Source organism: Paramisgurnus dabryanus, chromosome 12 (assembly GCF_030506205.2).
Source record: "Paramisgurnus dabryanus chromosome 12, PD_genome_1.1, whole genome shotgun sequence".
In the NCBI taxonomy this organism is placed as follows: Eukaryota; Metazoa; Chordata; class Actinopteri; order Cypriniformes; family Cobitidae; genus Paramisgurnus; species Paramisgurnus dabryanus.
In genome coordinates this window covers 30771638-30792110 of record NC_133348.1, presented here as the reverse complement: position 1 = coordinate 30792110, position 20473 = coordinate 30771638, and the positions used below count along the sequence as shown (strand labels likewise).

The following is a 20473-nucleotide window of genomic DNA, read 5'->3' as shown; positions in this document are numbered from 1 at the left end:
ATGAGTGTTTGTTTTAAACATATTAATACTTACAGTTGTCCTCCACATGTTTGTTAACATCATCCTCAGCAGGGAAGACTTGACTGACAGGAGCTTGAAAAGCCTGCAATTCACAGCAACGTTAAAACATACAGCAAACATGACAGAGGAGTTGTGTTAATTCTCATGTGTGACACTGTCCACATGCTGTTATATCCATGCATGCACATGCATGAAAAATCTGAGCCTTTAGCAATCTTCACTTCTGTATTAATACATTATCTAAAGAAAAACACATTTTTTACTCTGAAGAAATGGTGTGGTGCTCGTCTGTGGGGAAAAAACAATGCTTGGGTTTTGTTGGGTGGCAATGCATTGCTAAGATATTCTGAATGTTCATTGGTTAAAGCATTGTGTTAGCAGCACAGAAGGTCAAGTCATACTCATAACAAATGATATTGTAATGCACTGTAAGATGCTTTGGATAAAAGCATCTCCTAATTAATAAATGTGATTTTTTTTATTTTTGCTTTAAAGTTTTGTATTTGCTAATCCAGAGTGTTTCCAACCATAGGATAGCAGGTTGTGAAATAATTAAGTGTTTGCTAAATAAATGTTAAAGTTATTAATATTCCACTTTCATAAAAAAATTGTTCAGTCGAGCAGAAATGTAATTTATTGAGGAAAGCATTCCAGGATTTTTCTCCATATTGTGGACTTTCTTCTCGAGTGAACAAAAAAAGACATAAACATTTTGGATGACATGAGGGGTGAGTAAATTATTATAAATAAAAATAGTTTTTTATGACAGTGGAGTAATCCTTTAAATAGCTGCTTTCTGGTTTTAAATATGATTGCAATTAAGATTTGTGTGTTTTATTTTAATCTTGGATCCTGATGTGAGGCAGAAGCGTGTACGCACACACAATAGTAGCGTGTGAACAGACAGCCTATTGTGCCATCCCAGCTGGCGACATCACACAGCACACACATCACATGGGTTAGATGTAATACCACACAACACTTTGTCCTGTCATTTCTCAAATACACACACACACAGGGTTTTTGCCACTGTAATGTTTGTAAAGCTCCACAGAGCGCTGGACTTCATCTGAGGAAGAAGATGTTTGTGCAGCCAGTCTGAAAACACAATTGTAAAATGCTGACTGTAAAAATTGTTTTGGTAAGAAAGATAAGGGGAAAAGAAATGGATAAAGCGTTTGCTAAAGTTATATAATTGACGTTTTGCTCTTTTAATATCTAATACACAAATAAATTATATTTGTAGCAATAGCCAACAATACATGTATGGGTCAAAATTACAGTTTTTTATGTCAAATATTACAGGGTACCTAATTCATTGCTAAAAACAATGTTATTTTGTGTGTTTGGTATAATACGTGTTTGCGTGGTTTATTTTCCACATACTGTACATTTTTGTAGCTCCAGATATCCTGCTTTCCTCAAACACTCAGATTTTGTACAAAACTCATCGATTTGAAAAGCGCTGTCCCCCTAATTGGCCAGCTTATCTGTACATTGTGATTGGTCTGAATACCTCTGACGTAAGCCGGAAATGGTATGCTCCTTACAATGTTCGAAATATTCGCTCACAATGCAATGTTAACAGGAGTTAACTTACAGGCTGTGAGTCAAAGCAGGAGGAATTATGATAATGTTGCTCTTTACTACATCACCAATCCCGGGAAGTAATCTGTTGCCTACAATCTGTGTGTTTGTTAGTCCAAAAAAAGAGATTTACATCGGAGATGATAACTTGTGTCATTGTTTACTTCGGGGTTTGTACCTTTTGCATATCGTTAACATGTACTAATACTAAGGGTGTCACGATTTCGATTTTTTAAATTGAAATCAATCGAAATTAAGTCACACCCTCGAACTTGGAATTAAAAAAATGGGATCAATGCTGCCACGCCCCCATGTCACGTCTGCTCGGCTTGCCAAGCGGGGGAAAAAACTCTTAGAGATTTATATTTTAAACACGAGGGATGTATTGCAAAACAAAAGGGATCGTTTGCCTTAGCTCGCATAAAACTGAACAAATACGTAAGGATTACTACTTTAGTTTATGTTTAGACTTCGGACAGATGCGAGAGCGTGTGCACGTGAGACAGAGAGAAGAGCAGCTGCTTATGACGCGCTGGATTTATTTCAGATGTAAGAGTCCAAGACGCGCGCATTAAGTCCATGTGAGTACAAGAAGGAAACCTACAAGCTTTCTTGCGTAGAGTAAATCCCACAAACCCTCATGCGAGGAAAAGCACGCAATGTGCATGTTAATGTGAAACTATAATAATAATAATAATAAATAATAATAGCATAGAATTTTTACCTTTCAAAAAAAGTAAAAACCGAGAATCGAATCGTGACCTTAGAATCGAAAATGTGATCGAATCGAGAATTTGGAGAACCGTGACACCCCTAACTAATACACATCAAAGGAAATATAAAATTGTGAATTGAAAGTTAGGTGCTCTTTAAGTAAAAATCATGTTCCATGAAGATATTTTATTTTCCTACCGTAAATCTATCAGAAATGTATTTATCATTAGTAATACGTGTTTCAAAGGACTTCATTTGGGACAACTTTAAGGGCGATTTTCTTAATATTTAGATTTTTTTGTACCCACACATTCTAGATTTTAAAATAGTTGGATGTCAGACAAATATTGCCTTATCCTAACAAACCATACATTAATGGAAAGCTTATTTATTCAACTTTTAGATATTACTTGAATGTCCCACTATTTTGGTTTTGCTGTTCAGGGTCACAAATACAGATTTCACTAAAATGCCCTACAATATACTGCACATTTTACTGTTACTCATTAAAAGTTAATGATTTTCAACAGTTTTAAAAACTCTTGAGTTTTAAGGACAAGTTCGGTATTTAACACTTAAAGCCCTGTTTTCATGTTTATGATGAAATAGAACAGTTTTGACTGAAATTTGGACATATACGGCTGCCCTGAAAATTTTCGGGTGTTTGTTTTTCACCTCCCATCTCTACAATGGGTTTATAGGTGCACTGGAACAATCCTTCCTCAAATGCATTAAACTTTCGTTTACAAAGATATGAAACTCACCGAGTGGTCAGGGGTGTTCACAGATTTGCTCACACAAAAATCGCTGCAAAAGATGCTTTCCAACAGGTGTTTTAGCATTCGTTGTAAACTTGTGGACCTATTTTTCCAAACGCCTCACACCCGTATATTCTTCCGCTTAGAGCTTGAATAATAGACACTCCAGCCCAGTCAATGGAGTTGGCAAAAACTACGATAAACCTGTTGGAAAGCGTCTTTTGCAGCGATTTTTGTGTGAGCATATCAGTGAACACCCCTGACCACTCAGTGAGTTTCACGTCTTTGTAAATGAAAGTTTAATGCATTTTAGGAAGGATTGTTCCAGTGCACCTATAAAGCCCTTATAGAGGTGGGAGGTGATACAAGAAACACCCAAAAATTCTCGGGCCAGCATCATATGTCGAAATTTCAGTCAAAACCATTCTATTTCATCATAAACAATCTGAAAACAGGGCTTTAAGAGTGTAAAATACCGAACTTGTTAAATGCAGACATCACAGCACGTAAAACCAAAAACAAAGGTACAGGGACCATTTAAAAGCTACCTTTGAGGTACTAATATCCACCCTTTTAGGTACAAAGGGGTAGTTATTGACAGGGTAATACCTCTCTGAAACACTTTGGACCCTTTTTTTGACAGTGTACAAACTTCATTTGTGTTCTTGCTTTACTGGGGCACTAACAAACCTTAAAGCGATATTTCAGTGATAAATAAAAATTACCCCATTATTTACTCACCATCAAGCCATCTAAGAGACATACTGTGTGCCCATTAGCGATGTTCATATTGACCGATTAACTGTTAACCGAAGATAAGAATTTATAACCGATTAATATTATCAATTAAAAGAAAAAAATATTTGTTAATGCACGGTGCATGTCAACACAAGCCTACAGACATTTCTCCATTTTTCTATTCTTAATTTGTGAATGTCCTGTAAATAACACAGATTTTTTATGTCCTGATGGTCTGGTAAAGAAAACATTTGTATGAGAAATCATTTGTACTGCATGTGTGTCTGTGCTTGAGTACTTTTCTTTGCTTTTAGGTTTGGAAGCTACCCTCAGAAGGCCTTTATTAAGCCCCTGGAGCTGTGTGGGTTACTTCTGTGAAAGATAGACGCATTTTTTTGGACTTGAAAGAACGTTTTCTACCATTTGTACTGTTTTCTACCATTTTAATTTTTTTCTGAACTCTCTGTTTAACACTTACAGAATGAAGGAAATTTCCTGAACGGCCACCGTCCTGCAAAGTTTACTTTCAACCATAATCCAACCCATCTACCTGTCATACAGTACATTAAAGCAACCCTGAAGATGAGGTTGTTTATGTTTGTCTCAGGCATTGTGTTGTGTTTGTGTTGAAGTTTCTCACCTTTCCTTTCTGGTTAAGAGGTTCAATGGTCAGACTGTCAGTGCTGATGTCTGTAATCCTGCCCAGCTGAAACCCATCCGTGGGGTGGGGCGCCCATACCGGCTTCCCATCATCCATTTCACTGCTGAACACAAAAACGATAATTATTTATTTGAAAAAAAAAGGGGGGCAATGAAAACAAAACCTTGGGAACGACTGTGACTTCATAATAACTCATTGACACTAAGCATTATACTGTACTCCTACAGATAACTTTATTAGGAACATCTATACTATTATACATTTAATACTTTAAAAATGTATAAATAAAGCTAATCAGCCAATCGCATAGCAGCAATCTAATGCAAAAAAATCATTAGGCAGCAGCTTCAGTTCACATTCACAAAATATCAGTTTTTTCCACCATTCAGTGTTTTCCGGTGCCAGATGGGATGGATCATTCATATAAATGTATATCAAACACAAGGACTGAGGTCTACTGTCTTTAATTTTATATAAAAATCTTTGGTGAGAGTTAATGTGCTGTCAGCAGTTTCTATTAAGATGCTTGTCAGTAAAGATGAATTACTACTGAGAGTAAGATTGTTGGATCTGAACACAGAGAGAGCTCACAAACCTCAGACTCTTGGATGAGGATAAATCTTTCTGAATGACAAAAGCCCAGGAAAGACAAATACAACAACGACTGTGGGTCAAATCTTTAGAGAAGACTGAATGAGCCTTTACTTCAACAGGCAAAAGAAACCTAATATTAAAACATTACAGTGGATCAGGCTTTTGTAACATCTTGGATTACTGTAATGCTGTAAACGGTAGACGTTAAACATGCAGACATGCACCTTCCACATCTCAAATCATCCAATGACCTTTAAAGAGCAGATCTTTACTGACTGAGATTTACTCTATCTTGTCCAATCCAAACCTAAATGGAGAATACAGCATATTTCAAAACTTGAGCTTCAAAACTGTGAAAAAATGAGGGCACACACACTGTCTAATTTAACCTGAATATCAAAATTAACAAACGTGCAAGAGAGTCGCTTAACCCTTGTGCACTTGCAGTCGCATGAGTTTTAATCTGTGTGCCATTTCAACAGAAATCTTGCATTCTGTATAAAAATGTTTTAATCTGAAGGCAAGGATTTAAATATTTCATAAAAAAATTAAAAGTTTTGAAATGTGTACTTCCTTTCTTCTGATATTGTTTTTGTAAAGAGATAAAAAGTGAGCCCCTTAGTACTATTGGCATAATCTGACAAAAAGTATTTAGAGGGTTAAAAACTCAGAAATTTGATGAATGTGTGGTAGTTATGATCAGAATGGATTCTGGTGAGGTCAATGAAAGTGGGGAAAAATATGAATATATAATATTTGTATGACCGTTTGAGGGCATGGATATTTTGCCCATTTTGAACCTAAGTGTGAGTTTTTTTTAATTAAAAGCACTTTGTAAAGGTGAGTTTACTCCTAAAAAGTGGATTTTCAGTGCATCTGCTTTGTACGTCTAGGGTCAATCTGAATCAAGTTATAGACGGTTTCAGCAGGAACAAGACTTTCGTGGAACAAACATAACTTCAGGTAAACTTGTGCAAAGAACCAATAAGAGAAGTTTATTTCTGATCACAAGCAAAATTATTAAGTAGATTACCTTGGTTATCATATCTAAAACATTTCAAAAACTACAGTGAGCTAACGTTACTGTGTAAAACTATTGTTTATATTGTTAACTACGATCGGCTGCCAAACCTCCCTTAACATAGTGGTGATCCATTATCATTGTCTCCTCTGATCTTAAAGGATAATCCGGTATTTAACACTTTGAGTCTCATTTCTGGTTTGTTTTGGATGAACTACAGTGATGGACACAGAAATTTTGACAATGGTTAGTGTCTTGACTTTTTGACTCGTTTAGAAGCGTCTCTTGACTGCTTCAGATTGGAAGTCAATGGCCATGCACAAACATGTCATTAAAACAACACTTAACGTTCATTTTTAAAACTGTACTACTCACCAAGTGGTCCGTGGTGTTCGTAGATGATTAAAAACAAATATATCGGCGCAATGTATGATTTCAATCCGTGTTATTTGCTATAGCGGAAATATTTTTTCAGATACCTCACAACCGCGTATATACTTCCGCTCTATATTTGAGCCTGAAGCGTCAGCACACTCCCGACCACTTGATGGCGACAACCACTTTGCCATACAAGGACGCTGAATGGAACTCGGTGTCTAGCGTATAGACAGTCACAATCGAGCTCAACTTCAAACCTAAGGCTGGTCACTGAGCCATCAAATATGGAAAAAATTTCTTCTGAGAGAAACCGATCGAAAAAACTACAACCACATGTAAACAGACCCTTTTCCGTTTCCAGCGGCGGAGTGAGATATCAGCGAGCAATGAGTCTTCCAAGAGAAGTCAATGGAATTTTACAAAATGCCAAATAAAACACGACAGAAACTGTATTTCGCTACACTACTTGTTTTTAATCATCAACGAACACCACGAACCACTCGGTGAGTAGCACAGTTTTGAAAATGAACGTTAAGTGTTGTTTTAATGACATGTTTGTGCATGGCCATTGACTTGTTTAGAAGCGTCTCTTGACTGCTTTAGAAAGGAGTCAAAAAGTCAAGACACGACCCATTGTAAAAATTTCAGTGTCCATCACTGTAGTTCATCCAAAACAAACCAGAAATGAGACTCAAAGTGTTAAATACCGGAATTATCCTTTAAGGAAACCAAAATATGTTATTTTTGGCAACGATGATGGATCATGAAAGCGTCCACACCAGAGGACAGACATCATCATACTGGACAGAAATCTCAACAGCTACTAAAGTTTTTGTATGGAAGAGAAACACATCTCTATTACTGAAACATACAGGTTTTAATAAAAGTACCAAAAGTAGACGGAGAAGTTAGAACATGCATCCAAAATGGCATACTGTGACAGGAGCCTACGCACTGAATTAGATGACGGTAGGGTGCAGTATGAATAGAGTCCAGTCATATTACATCCTAAATGTAATTTGAACCTGTATGAATTTTCACGTATGACATAATAACAACAACCACAAACACAATTTACTCAGGTCTTGTTAAACAACTAAACCACGAGTCATACATATCTTGGTGCATATATCACTTACACTTAACAAGATACACCCAGTTCACAATACACTAATACACGCACTATACAGCAGGTGATTTCCAACACAGGGTCACTCATTTATTTGATGAAAGTGGTGACATATTACATGAGTGTTTATGTATGGTAAAATTTATGTTGGCTGTTTTTAATTAATGGGTGTCAGTGAGCACCTGTTTTATTTAAAGTAATAGTTCACCATCCTAAATGTAATTTGAACCTGTATGATTGTTCATGTATGATGACATAATAATAATGTTTAATCCAGGTTAATCCGCTTACCTGGTTTCTATCCCTACCGTGTTTATATATAAATATATATATTAATCTCTCCCAAGGGTTTTTGTCCTTCTAGGAGTTTTTCCCAACGGGTTTTTCTCCTAGGGCATTGTTCTTCACTCCCAACCCTGGAGAGCCGGTGCCCTGCAGAGTTTAGCTCCAACCTTAATCAAACACAACTAATCAATGTCTTCATGATCACTAGAAAAATCTCAGGTAGGTGTGTTTGATTAAGGTTGGAGCTAAACTCTGCAGGGCACCGGCTCTCAAAGATTGAGAGTGAAGAACACTGTCCTAGGGGTTTGTTTCATCCCTGGGAGAGTCAGCCAACTTTGGCTTAACTTAGCACTTTAGTGTATACGTTACATTATTACTACGCTCGCTTGTACGGTTTATTCTTAGCCGCTGTATTCTACTTCTTATATTATCTATTGATTATCCTGTGTTTTCCCCTACATCTACTCATGTAAAGCTTCTTTGAAACAATTAACAATTGTGAAAAGCGCTATATAAATAAAATTGAATTGAATTGAACCACAGATTGAAAATTACTCCATATTTTCCTCAAACTATCCTAGCTGTGAATCAAATGTTCAATCTGAAGTTCTGAACTATTGCTTTACATGGAGGGATCGTTTGAACAAAAATGAAAATTACCCCGTGGTATAGGGCGCACTCACATTATCCAAACCAAACCAAACCATGCCCCAGCGCGATTGTCACCCCTCCCTACTCCCCCAGGTGCCCGCACTCACACTGTACTTTTTAACGATCCGAGTCCGGGCGCGCTTTCGTCATTAAGATGTGATTTTTTTGAAAAAAGCAGGAAGTAAGGCACTCTCTTAACACTGGAACCCACCATAATGATAAGTCTGTGTTTTTCATTCGGAGTCATTTGGTGCGCGATTACAGACAGCCCTCTCACATGTCATCATATTGCTTAGTTGATCTGTCACGTGTGCAGCTCGAACATTCACATAACCCCGCTGCGCGCATCAAAAGGTTTTTACGGAGGCAGATGAAGGTGAGTGGTCGCGCAACTGACGTCTTCACCTTTTGAATCGCGCTCAGGCGCGATTGCGCTCACACCACAGCCTTCCGCGTCTGAGCCCAAGTGAACCGCGCTCCGGCCCACCTCTGCAACCCGGCCGCAGCGCGGTTAATCAATCCGCGCCCGGGCACGGATCAGAGCGATCACACTAGTCAATCAAACCAGGCTTTGGGGGTCAAACGCGCCCGAGCGCGGTTTGGATAGTGTGAGTGCGCCCTTACTCACCCTTGTAAAACTTTACAAATGAAAATAGCTAGCTTCCGATAAAGCAGCCATCTTAGACTCCTCTGCATTTAGGAGAGAGTATCAGCGTAGTGTACGCACTTTTTTCGTAGTGACGTATGACAAATGCGGAGGGCGAAGGCACAGAGCAGGGAGCAAAACAACCCTTCACATTCGTCATAAGTCACTACAAAAAGTGCATACAATGCAGAGGTGTCTTAAGATGGCGGCGTTATCGGAAGCTAGCTATTTTCATTTGTAAAGTTTTAAATATGGATATTTTTCTTACAAAATTGCATCAGTTACCCTCATTTATTTGTCCCCAGGATTACTTTTGTGAAGGATGGATGCACATTCTTTGGAGCTGAAGGAGCGGACCCCGTATTCATCTGTTATAAAGATCGGAAGAGCTAGGACATTTTCAAAATATTTTTGTATGAAAAGGTTGGACATATGTAACTTTGATGGCTTTGATGGGTGAGTTAATCATGGGGTAATTTTTATTTTTGGCTATCGCTTTAAATAAAAGTGTGATCTTCACAGGATGTTTGAGGAAATGTACAAAGGCATGAATAGAGATTGTTTATGTTTTAAGTTATGTTTTGAGCAATTTAGGGTGGAGAGAGGTGTATGGGTTCGGCAAAGATCCTCAAGCCGGAATTCGAACTCTGATCGCCAAAAGAGAGCACTGCCCACTACACCATCGGCTCTGATACGAATAGAGATTTGATTATTCTCTGTTGGCAGAGATTTGTCACAGAAAATAAGTTGAAGATCATCAGCAAATATTTACACAAAACATTAAGAAAAGAAAATATGGTGACACCAACAGAAATAAAAATCAACAACACCTCAAATCTATTCAATGAAACTTCTAAAAAAAATTACCACCATAGCAGTCAAATGCATTTCAATCTGCTTCAAGATCATTTGATAACGTTTAGCAGCAAACTACCCTACAGATCACAGACATAAGCTGATAGACGTACAGTAAACGCCACAAAAGTTGATGAATACTGATCTGTCCCTAAGGATGTATTTATGGCCGGATACAATCATTCCTGTTGAGCTGCTCATAAACTTTTTTTTGTGTTGTGCTTTTAACTCATTATGTGTCATTTTGTTTTGATTTTGTGTAACACAAAAGTTTCTATGAATAACACGACAACATGAGAAAATCATTGCAGTTATTTATTTGTAAATATGACACATCTGTCATTTCAGGGTTAGGGTTGGGTTTAGTTATATGGGTTTTCTACAGGCGTTAACTGCTAGACAAGACGTCCATGTCCATTAAAGTTTAGCAGTACTTTTCTTTAAACTCAAATAAAGTGTCAACCTGAGCAGACAGGTCACTGTTTCTGCCCTATATTGCTTCAGAAAATACTAAACTATTTGTAACTACTGAATATATCTAAAATTACAATGTGTCCAAAGGATGAAAGGTACAATAAAATGATTTATGTACATGCACAGCAACAAACCAAGTTTGTCAGATTATGACAGCAGCACGGATATACCTAAAATATCCTACAATCCTGTGCATGAATGAATGTGAATTTCAGATGATTAGAGATGACATTATGATCTAATGTTTCCATAAGAGGAAATATGATACGATAAACATTGCCCGTCTCTGACTGACTGACGTTTTGAATACAACGTCCACCTTTTGACAAAACCAGTTTGGCAGAGCTGCCAGTTTCCGTCCTCGGGATGCAGGTACTGTATACACAACATGAGCATCACGATATTACAGTTTGTCATCACCAAACGACTCAGAAGACCTTCAAAACTTTCAATTTCATTCTCTGAGATTTCAAAAAATTCAAGAAGGCCAAGAAAAGGGCAAAAAGGCCAAAGTTCACAAAGTAACTTATTGGCACAGTTGTAAAGTTTATTGAACGTCGACGGATATGTGCACACAGCCCATCATCTCCTCTGAGTATTGCTGTCTAATCATTTCCAATTATGTGAATGAACATAGTTTACACTACTTTAAACAGTAGTGTTTTGGCACAGACATACCGTCCGTCTCAATACATGATATTAACAGAAGAGTTAACAATTTTTAACAATGCATAGTTATAATGAGAAATACATGTGCAATGTTATAAACTGACATTTATGATGATTGGAGACTATCCTCTGTGCTTGATTACTGCGCTAACTATGTGTATGTGAAGTATAGTAGATGTAAACTATGTGTACAAGTAAGTAGACGATTTGGTTATCAAGCGAAAAGAAAATTTGCATACTGCATGTAAACTACAACATATTGAAAGGGAGAGGGGGGAAGTATTTTCAGGCTTCAGTTTTCTGGCCAGCAATACTTTCAAATGTGTTTGTCTGAAGGTCTGTAGGAGCTTTAACACCCACATCAAACTCCATTCGATTCCTGAACGCCTGTGTAATACGTCTGTGTAGTATTTGAAGTTTATCCCATGAAAAGTCTTGAACTTTCCTAAGTAAATTTCTGGAAAATATTTTTAGTTAAGTGAATTGGTTCAAATGTAGACACAGAAAACTTTAAGCTTCACCTTCACGTCATATATTTACTGGGACAGGATGAGTGGTGCTGAATGTTTTATTACAAGCTTTTTTGTTCAGCCAATACAAAGTCCTTTCATGATCTCATGTGCTGTGACAGTGAGCTCTCAGTCTATGGTCAGATCTGTGCGGGTGGGAGAGATGTGGGCCTGCTGTGAAAAAAAACTCAACACAAAACTTTCTGCTGTTCAAATCTCATTTCATAGCTGCTTCATTTTTCTCTCGTTTCTGTCTCTCACTCATTCACTCTCTCCCTTAGTCTCGTTCCCTCCCATTCTGTTTCCCACACTACTCTTCAGTCTCTCCCTCACTCTTCCTCAGTCACTTTCTGTCTCACTCTTTCATACACTTCTTCAATCACTCTCCCTCACTTTCCTTCACTGTCCCTCAGTCTTCCTCTCTCATTAATTTACTCACTCCATCTCACTCTTTCACTCACTTTCCATCACTCTTTGTCTCACTCTCTCAGTTTTTTTTCTCTCAAAAAAACTATGTCTCATTATTTTAACCAGTTACTTTTCCTCAGTCACTCTCCCTCACTTTCTTCACTCCCCCTCAGTCTTTCTCTCTCACCCTCCATTTCACTCTTACTCTCACTCTCCCTCAGGGGCTGTCCATACGAATCACTGTATAGGTATACATTTTTTATCGTATTGGCGTTTCGTCCACACGAATCCGGCGTTTTGGTTGATTGGAACCGCAATTTTTTGAAACCGGGTCCTAAAGTGGATAAATCTGAAATCGACACCCTTGCGGTTTCGTGTGTACGGCCAATCCGCATATTTTGTGAAGCGAAAACGTCATCACGTGTCGGCAGCATCACACGTAACATCAACAACAATAATGGTGGACTACATGATTGTGTTCGTGCTACAGAAGTTACTAAGCCTACTAGCTTTATTACAGCAAAATCTATTGCTTCTATGCAATTGTGGTGAGCAACAAGCGATAATGGACAACACCATATGCCACATGCTCTTAGATCCACCACGGAAGACAACCAGGAGAAAGACTCCGCTCTTGCGCTTGAAGTCGTTGCGTTTGCTATCACTTCTTCTTCTTGGTTCGTATACAGCGCGCAAGGTTATGCGCATGCTCAAAGCCTTCTTCTCCGTGTATAGTGGATATCTGTGGCAGAATTACAGCACCCCATACTGGTCTGGCATATATACTACACCGCTTTCTGTCGGTTTCAGTGGTTTCGTGTGTGCGCAGATATTTCTTGAGACTACGCGTGTTTACGGATTATTTTTTAGAACGAGGAAAAAAATGATCGGATAGGGAATGCACCGGCTTCGTGTGGACAAAGCCACAGTCTCTTTTCCTCATTCTCCCTCACTTTCTCTTCCTTACCTTCAATCTTTGTCATTCATCACTCACTCCTTTACTTACTTAGGGCTGGGTATTGTATTCCATACTTTTTAAGGTACCAACCGTATCGAGTATACCATCCAGTATACTCGATTAAAATATTTTGGTTCGATACCAAAATTTTACACCTAAGGGGTTAATCATGTCAATGTGTGATCAACTTTATGCAGCGCAGCAAAATCTGGCAGGCTAATGACATCAAATCTTTTTCTCCTCTTTTGTTGTATATGCAATTATAGCAACTGTGCACTATCCATATCATTCACTCACCCAACTCAAAAACTCACCCACCCAACTCAAAAACTCACCCACCCAACTCAAAAACTCACCCACCTAACGACTCACCCACTCAACTCCCTCATGCAACCCAAACAACTTACCCAACTCATCTCACCCACCTCAACCCACCCACCCACCAAACTCACCCACCAAAACTAACTTACCCAAAAACTCACTCACTCAACCCATCCAACTCAACTCACCCACCCACCAAACTCACCCACCCACCAAACTAACTCACCCACCAAACTAACTCACCCATCCAACTCACTTACTCACTCACTTAAACCATCCTAGTCACCCACCCAACTCAACTTACTCACCCAACTCACCCAACCCAAAAAAAAACAACCCAAAAAAAACCAACCCAACTCACCAACCCAACCCAACTCACCCACCCCAACTCAACTCAACTCACCCACCCCAACTCAACTCACCCACCCCAACTCACTTACTCACTTAAACCATCCTAGTCACCCACTCAACTAAACTTACTCACCCAACCCAACTCACCCAACCAAAAAAAAAAACAACTCAACTCACCCACTCCAACTCAACTCACCCACCCCAACTCAACTCACCCACCCCAACTCAACTCACCCACCCCAACTCAACTCACCTACCCAGATCTCATTTATTCACTCCCTCTGTCCCTCTCTCCCCCTCTCTCTCCCCCCTCTCTCTCTCTCTTACTCATTCACTCACTCCCTCAATTTCTGTCTTACCCTTTCACACATTTTTTTCCTCAGTCTCTCTCTCCCTCACTCACTCTGTATTGCCAAGTTTGTTTTATTCAGCTGTGAGCTTAAATTAAAGGGCAAAGTATGAGTTCAAATGTCTTAAATGTGCCCCAATTATATTATATTACATTATAATTATGGTTTCAAATATAAAGTAAAAATCAAAAGAGCAAAAAAGCTTTCCTGTAAAACCTTTAATCCCAAACCTACACTGTAAAAAGATTCCGTAGAATTTACAGTATTACTGGCAGCTGGATGCCAGTAACTTACTGTAGTTTTAAATTTATGTTAATTACTTGCAACAGTTTGTTCAAAGTTAAATGAAAATTAAACATTAGCAAGTCTGTATCTTTACAGAATAAAACTAAAATAACGGCCTCAAGCAAAGCATTCTGGGAAACAAAATCTGAAGGAAAAACCCAGAAAAAGGTTGATGAGGGGATTTTTGGTTCCCAGAATGCTTTGCATGAGGCTGTTATTTTATATTTGTATTCTGTAAGACAAAGACTTGTTAATGTTTAATGTTCATTTACCTTTGAACAAACTGTTGTCAGTAAATAACATAAATTTAAATTTACAGTAAGTTACTGGCATCCAGCTGCCAGTAATACTGTAATTTCTACGGAATCTTTTTACAGTGTAACCAGGAAGAGTAGAGAATATTAAAATCCTTCCTGACTGTATCTTCATATTTATAAATTACACAGGAGAATTGAAAAAAATCATTAGTTTCTATTTCTATTGTACAGGAGGGATAAGGAAATAAGACACGATGAAAGAGAAGCACAAGGAGAGAAAGTGATGGGGTAAGGTTGAATATAAAAGATTGTAAGGGCGAGGCCTAGGGCAGGTCTACTGTAGGTGCAGTCAGCTGTATTATAATAACAACAGGTGGTAATGACACATTATATCTCTGTGTCTATATTAGTGGCCCAGCATTAAGAGATTTTTCTCATGAGGATGGCTTAAAGATTGACCACAATCACAGGTCAAACTCTCGGAGTAATGTCAAAGATCTAACAGTGGTGTGACAGCTCTGGTATAAAGTTAATCAGTGCCAGAAGTTTCTACATTATAACATACACATGACCAGGAAACTAAGTTTACTACATTTTTGACAGTTAAACACACAAAAAGAGAGGAAAAGAATGCTCAAGGCTAAATTTATAGCAGTATATAAACATGAAAGCACCAAAATGTTCTCACAATCCTTAACAGTCTGAAGTAACACAACCTGTTTGCAAGCAGAAAGGTCACATACAAATCTACAGAAAATCACTGACTGTGATACTGTCTTTGCTGTCTGAGGTAAAGTTGATCATAAAGCAAAACTTAAATGTGTCCCAGTTACAATTACACACAACTAATGATTAAAAAAACAAAGATCATTAGCATGCATGATGCCATGTGAGCAATTCCAGCGTTATGGATATACAATTTCAGACATCAAAAAAATATCAGTCTATCATGATTTCTTTTTTAGATGAGGGAAATATACATGGGCAATTCTATTCAAATATCAACCTTATTATGAAAGTAAAGTTTTTACCCATACCTCAATCTCAAATGTCAATATTTGCCTTTTTAATTATTTTCCATAGTTAAGTGCAAATTTCCGGAATGTTTCTTCCTCATAAATGCGCATGCAAAACTTAAAGAGCACCTATTTCATTGCTAAAAACAACATTATTTTGTGTATTTGGTGTAATGCAATGTGTTTGCGTTGTTCATGGTTAAAAAACTCATTATTTCCATTTTATCTATGCCCTGCCTCCCTGGAACATGTTGATTTTGTACAAAGCTCATCATTCTGAAAGGCGCAGTCTCCTCCGATTGGCCAGCTTACAGTACGTTGAATTGGCCTGAACACCTCTGACGTCAGTCAGAAATGTGACGCTTCTTACCATGTTTGGAAGATTAGCTCTCAATTGAATACTGACAGGAGTTAATATCGTCTTTACTACCTTATCAGTTATGAGCCGAATCTGATCCAGAAGAAGTAGGTAACCAAGCTGATCAACATTAACAGCATGGCTTGAGCAGAACATAACAGATTGGTTAGGTAAAACATTAAAACCATGTCTGCATTTGTGATCGTAGAAACTACAAACAACAAGCGCTACTCTGCACTGCTTACAACTTACAGGCTGTGAGTCAGAAGCGGGTGGAGTTATGACAATGACCGGCATGTCCACGTCAAGAGGCCAAGGAAGAAAACTGTTGCCTACAATCTGTGTGTTTGTTGTAGTCCAAGAAAAAAAGATTGAAGTTGGAAATGATAACTCATAGTTTACTTTGGATTTTGTACCTTTTGCATATCGTTAACGTGTACGAATACATACTTAGGACACACTTAAGTGGTTAACTTGGGCTTGGAACGCGCAGTGAGATCAGAAATCGTGCCAGAGCTCGATTCAAAAGGAGAGACATCAATTGTGCGACCACTCAGCTTCATCTGCCTTCATAAAAACCTTCTGATGTGCGTAACATGGTTATGTGAATGTCTGAGCTGCACACACATCCTAATGACAAAAGCGCACCCGGGCTCGGATCAATAAAAGTACACTGTGAGTGCTTCTGGAGGAGTAGGGAGTGGGGACCATCACGCTGGGGCACGATTTAGTTTGGATAGTGTGAGTGCGCCCTTACACACCAAAGGAAATGATAAATGGGATAATAGGTGCTCTTTAAATTAAAATAAATATTTATTCTTTGAAGAGCTTCACTTGTTGGGTGTTATGGTTTCTTGTTTGAGCATTATAATTCACAGAAATACTACAAACTTTGTTGTCTCCCAAAAACTCATCTAAAAAAGAAAACACGAGTATAGACAGTGCCATGTCAGGGGTTTAGGAAAATATAAAACGGAAGGGTCAATAAATATTGGTAATTAAAACATTCTCTGTGAATTTATATTTCAAGTTTTAACTGCAAATGTCACATCCATAATGCTGGAATTGCTTACATGTGTTATGGATTAGGCATGGGCCGGTATAAGATTCTGGCGGTATGATAACCTTTAGCAAAAATACCACGGTTTCACATTGTTGCGGTATTGCCATTGCAACACTAAAATGTGTTATTTTCAAATGCCAGGTACAATAAAGCCTTTAAATTATAATATGCTTTCAAAACATATATAATATTTTCGTAATATATATTAAATGTAAACATCAAATCAATCACATGACTTCATGATTTAATGAATTTTGTATAAACACAGCTCATACCTTGGAGACGGTATCACAGAACATTTTAGTGGTTTTGAAACCTTGACTGTTTTAAACCTCGGTATACCTTGAAACCGGTAATCGGCCCATGCCTATTATGGATCAAACAAATAAGGACACAAGTTTTTGGGAGACAACATACTTTGTAGGAATTCTGTGAAGTAAAATACACAAACCAGAAACAATAACACCCAACAAATGAAAAAGGGATGGCTCTTCAAAGAACAAATTTTTCTTTTATTTTAATTTTCATGTGTGCACTTATGAGTAGGCATGGGCCGATTACCGGCTTCAAGGTATACCGAGGTTTTAAACAGTCAAGGTTTCAAAACCACTGAAATATTCAGTGATACCGTCTCCAAGGTATGAGCTGTGTTTATACAAAATTCATTAAATCATTAAGTCATGTGATTGATTTGATGTTTACATTTAATCTACATTACAAAAATATTATATATTTTTCGAAAGCATATTATAATTTAAAGGCTTTATTTTTACCTGGCATTTAAAAAGTAACACATTTTAGTGTTGCAATGGCAAAACCGTAACACCGTGAAACCGTGGTATTTTTGCTAAAGGTTATCATACCGCCAGAATCTTATACCGGCCCATGCCTACTTATGAGGAGGAAACAACATTATGGATGTGATGTCATGTGACAGTCCTGAAAGCTGCTCTTACTTAACTATGGAAGATAATTTGAAAAATTAGTTAAAAAACTTAAATAACTCACATAACTTGGAGGTATCGTACACTGGAAGTGCACATTAAATAGCGCAGGCTTAGTCAGATAGCGTCTACTTCAAAATGCAAAATATACGGTCAATGTTAATCCCTAATGAGTTGGGACAAATACGATGTTATTTAATGTTAAACTATGTGGGTGGCACTCTGTGGCACAACAGGGATTGGAGCAGTGTCCAGAGTCACAACGGACAGCCGCCGACAGTGTGTGTACATTCGTATAAAAATAATGTGTTCTGTTTTTAGATTCATGGCGCGACGCAGCGCTGCGCTTCTCGTCGGTGTCGGACCCGCTTTATATGCACTTACGTGCAGATTGCCAACAAAACACAGACATTTGATGCAGTTTTACTTAACGCCTACACTGCAAAAAATGATGAGTTATTTTTTTACACATTGTGTGTGTCATGCCATTTAATGTGTTATTTCATGTTAAAATAAATGAAAAGGCCAACACAAGTTGTGTTAAAAACAGTGACAGGAGTAACGCGTTACAAAGTAATTCCGTTATGTAACAAAGTATTTTTTTTAAATCAAGTAACGCAGTAAAAATTACTGAAATTAAAATGAGTTGTTTACTCGCTTTACTCTATTTTGTGATAAATGAACACTTGCAGACAAGACATTTCTGATTTAACATCGCAGGACTGCGTTACTTGATTAAAAAAAAAAACTTCGTTACATGCTCGTTCCCACTAAAAGTAGTGGAATTACAGTAACGGAATTACTTTGTAACGCGTTACTCCCATCACTGTTTTTAACACAACTTGTGTTGTCCCTTTCATTTATTTTAACTTGAAATAACACATTAAATGGCATGACACACACCATGTGTAAAAAATTAACTAGGCATGGGCCGGTTACCGGTTTCAAGGTATACCGAGGTTTTAAACAGTCAAGGTTTCAAAACCACTAAAATATTCTGTGATATCGTCTCCAAGGTATGAGTTGTGTTTATACAAAATTCATAAAATTATTATGGCATGTGATTGATTTGATGTTTACATTATAATGTACATTAAAATATTATATATTTTCTGAAAGTATATTATAATATAAAGGCTTTATTTTTACCTGGCATTTGAAAATAACACATTTTAGTGTTGCAATGGCAATACCGCAACACCGTGAAACCGTGGTATTTTTGCTAAAGGTTATCATACCACCAGAATCTTATACCGGCCCATGCCTAAAATTAACACATCACTTTTTGCAGTGTATGACTCATGACTCGGTTGGGACCGTCCAATTTCAACAAAATCTAGCATTAAACAAACACACACACAAAACTCCACTTCTACCCCGGATAAACAAACTTTATCTTTGTTTAACTGTGTTATTAATTCAAAATGCATGAAATACCGTACACTCAAAAAAACGATTCCTGGCAATATTTACTTTTAAGTATTTGGATCATTTAGATTTTATTTAAATACTCGTTTAAATACCACTCCAGTCAGGAGGTGGCGCCAAAATCAAAAACAGACGCTACAGCACATGGACTTCGCCATTTTGCATTGGACTGGATCGTCATCTCACTAGTTTACGATCGCCAAATTGTAGGTGAGTAAAGTTAACAAGTTTGATGTGATTATCTAAAATATAATTGTCTGTTGTTTAATTACATGTGTGACGCGTTGCATGTTTCAGAGTAAAATACACCTCACTACACAGATGGTCTGTTGGAATGTAAGTTACCCTGCAGTGTCTGTTGCTTTTATTGGTTATTTTTTTGTGGTTTAATGTTTGAAACCTATGAAATAAATAAAGTCATAGGCTACTGGAGACTTATCAGAATAAAATAATCATATAATCTCTGTGACTTTATTAACAAAAGAATGTTACAATTATACTATGTTGTTAAGTGCATTGTGTGTGTCTAACTAAAACTTTTTTTTTACAGATACAGCATCATTTCATCGTCTATACGGTGGGACAACCTGCTAGACAGGGTATGTAAGTTATGCTACAAAGATATTGATTTCTGATGCAAAGCTGGATTTTCATCATTGCAGTGTCACATGATCATTTAGAAATCATTTTAATATGATGATTTATTGTCAATATTGGAAACAGGTGTTTTTTTCCAATAAATGCAGTCATGATAAGCATAAGAGACTTCATTCCAAACATTTCACCATTAGTGTACACACATGCTGGGACACAATATTTCTGAAAAAGAAAAATACATACTCTTCACCTCACAAAATCTTTATCTGTCTCTATAAAAACTATTATCTACATAAAATATTGTTAAAGAAAATCATTAAATAATGTGTTTTTTTTGTCTTGTTCTAGTTGAAGACATCTGTATCTACCTCAAAGAAGGCATGGAGAGACACATTAAAGAATATGTGGTAAGTGTATGTCAACCTACTCTATTTTTATATCTATCTA

The 20473-nt window shown here is 37.5% G+C and overlaps 1 protein-coding gene across 1 annotated transcript in view; it reads right to left on the bottom strand.

Moving 5' to 3' along the window:
• The window catches only part of myo6a (myosin VIa), a 63043-nt gene that overhangs the window by 35896 nt on the left and 6674 nt on the right, over positions 1-20473 (bottom strand). The window contains exons 2-3 of the mRNA XM_065268952.1: positions 4459-4582; positions 34-103 (exon numbers count right to left, since the gene is read on the bottom strand). Of these exons, the coding sequence (XP_065125024.1) occupies positions 34-103; positions 4459-4575 (187 nt within the window). The 5' untranslated portion in view covers positions 4576-4582. The remainder of the gene's footprint in view (positions 1-33; positions 104-4458; positions 4583-20473) is intronic.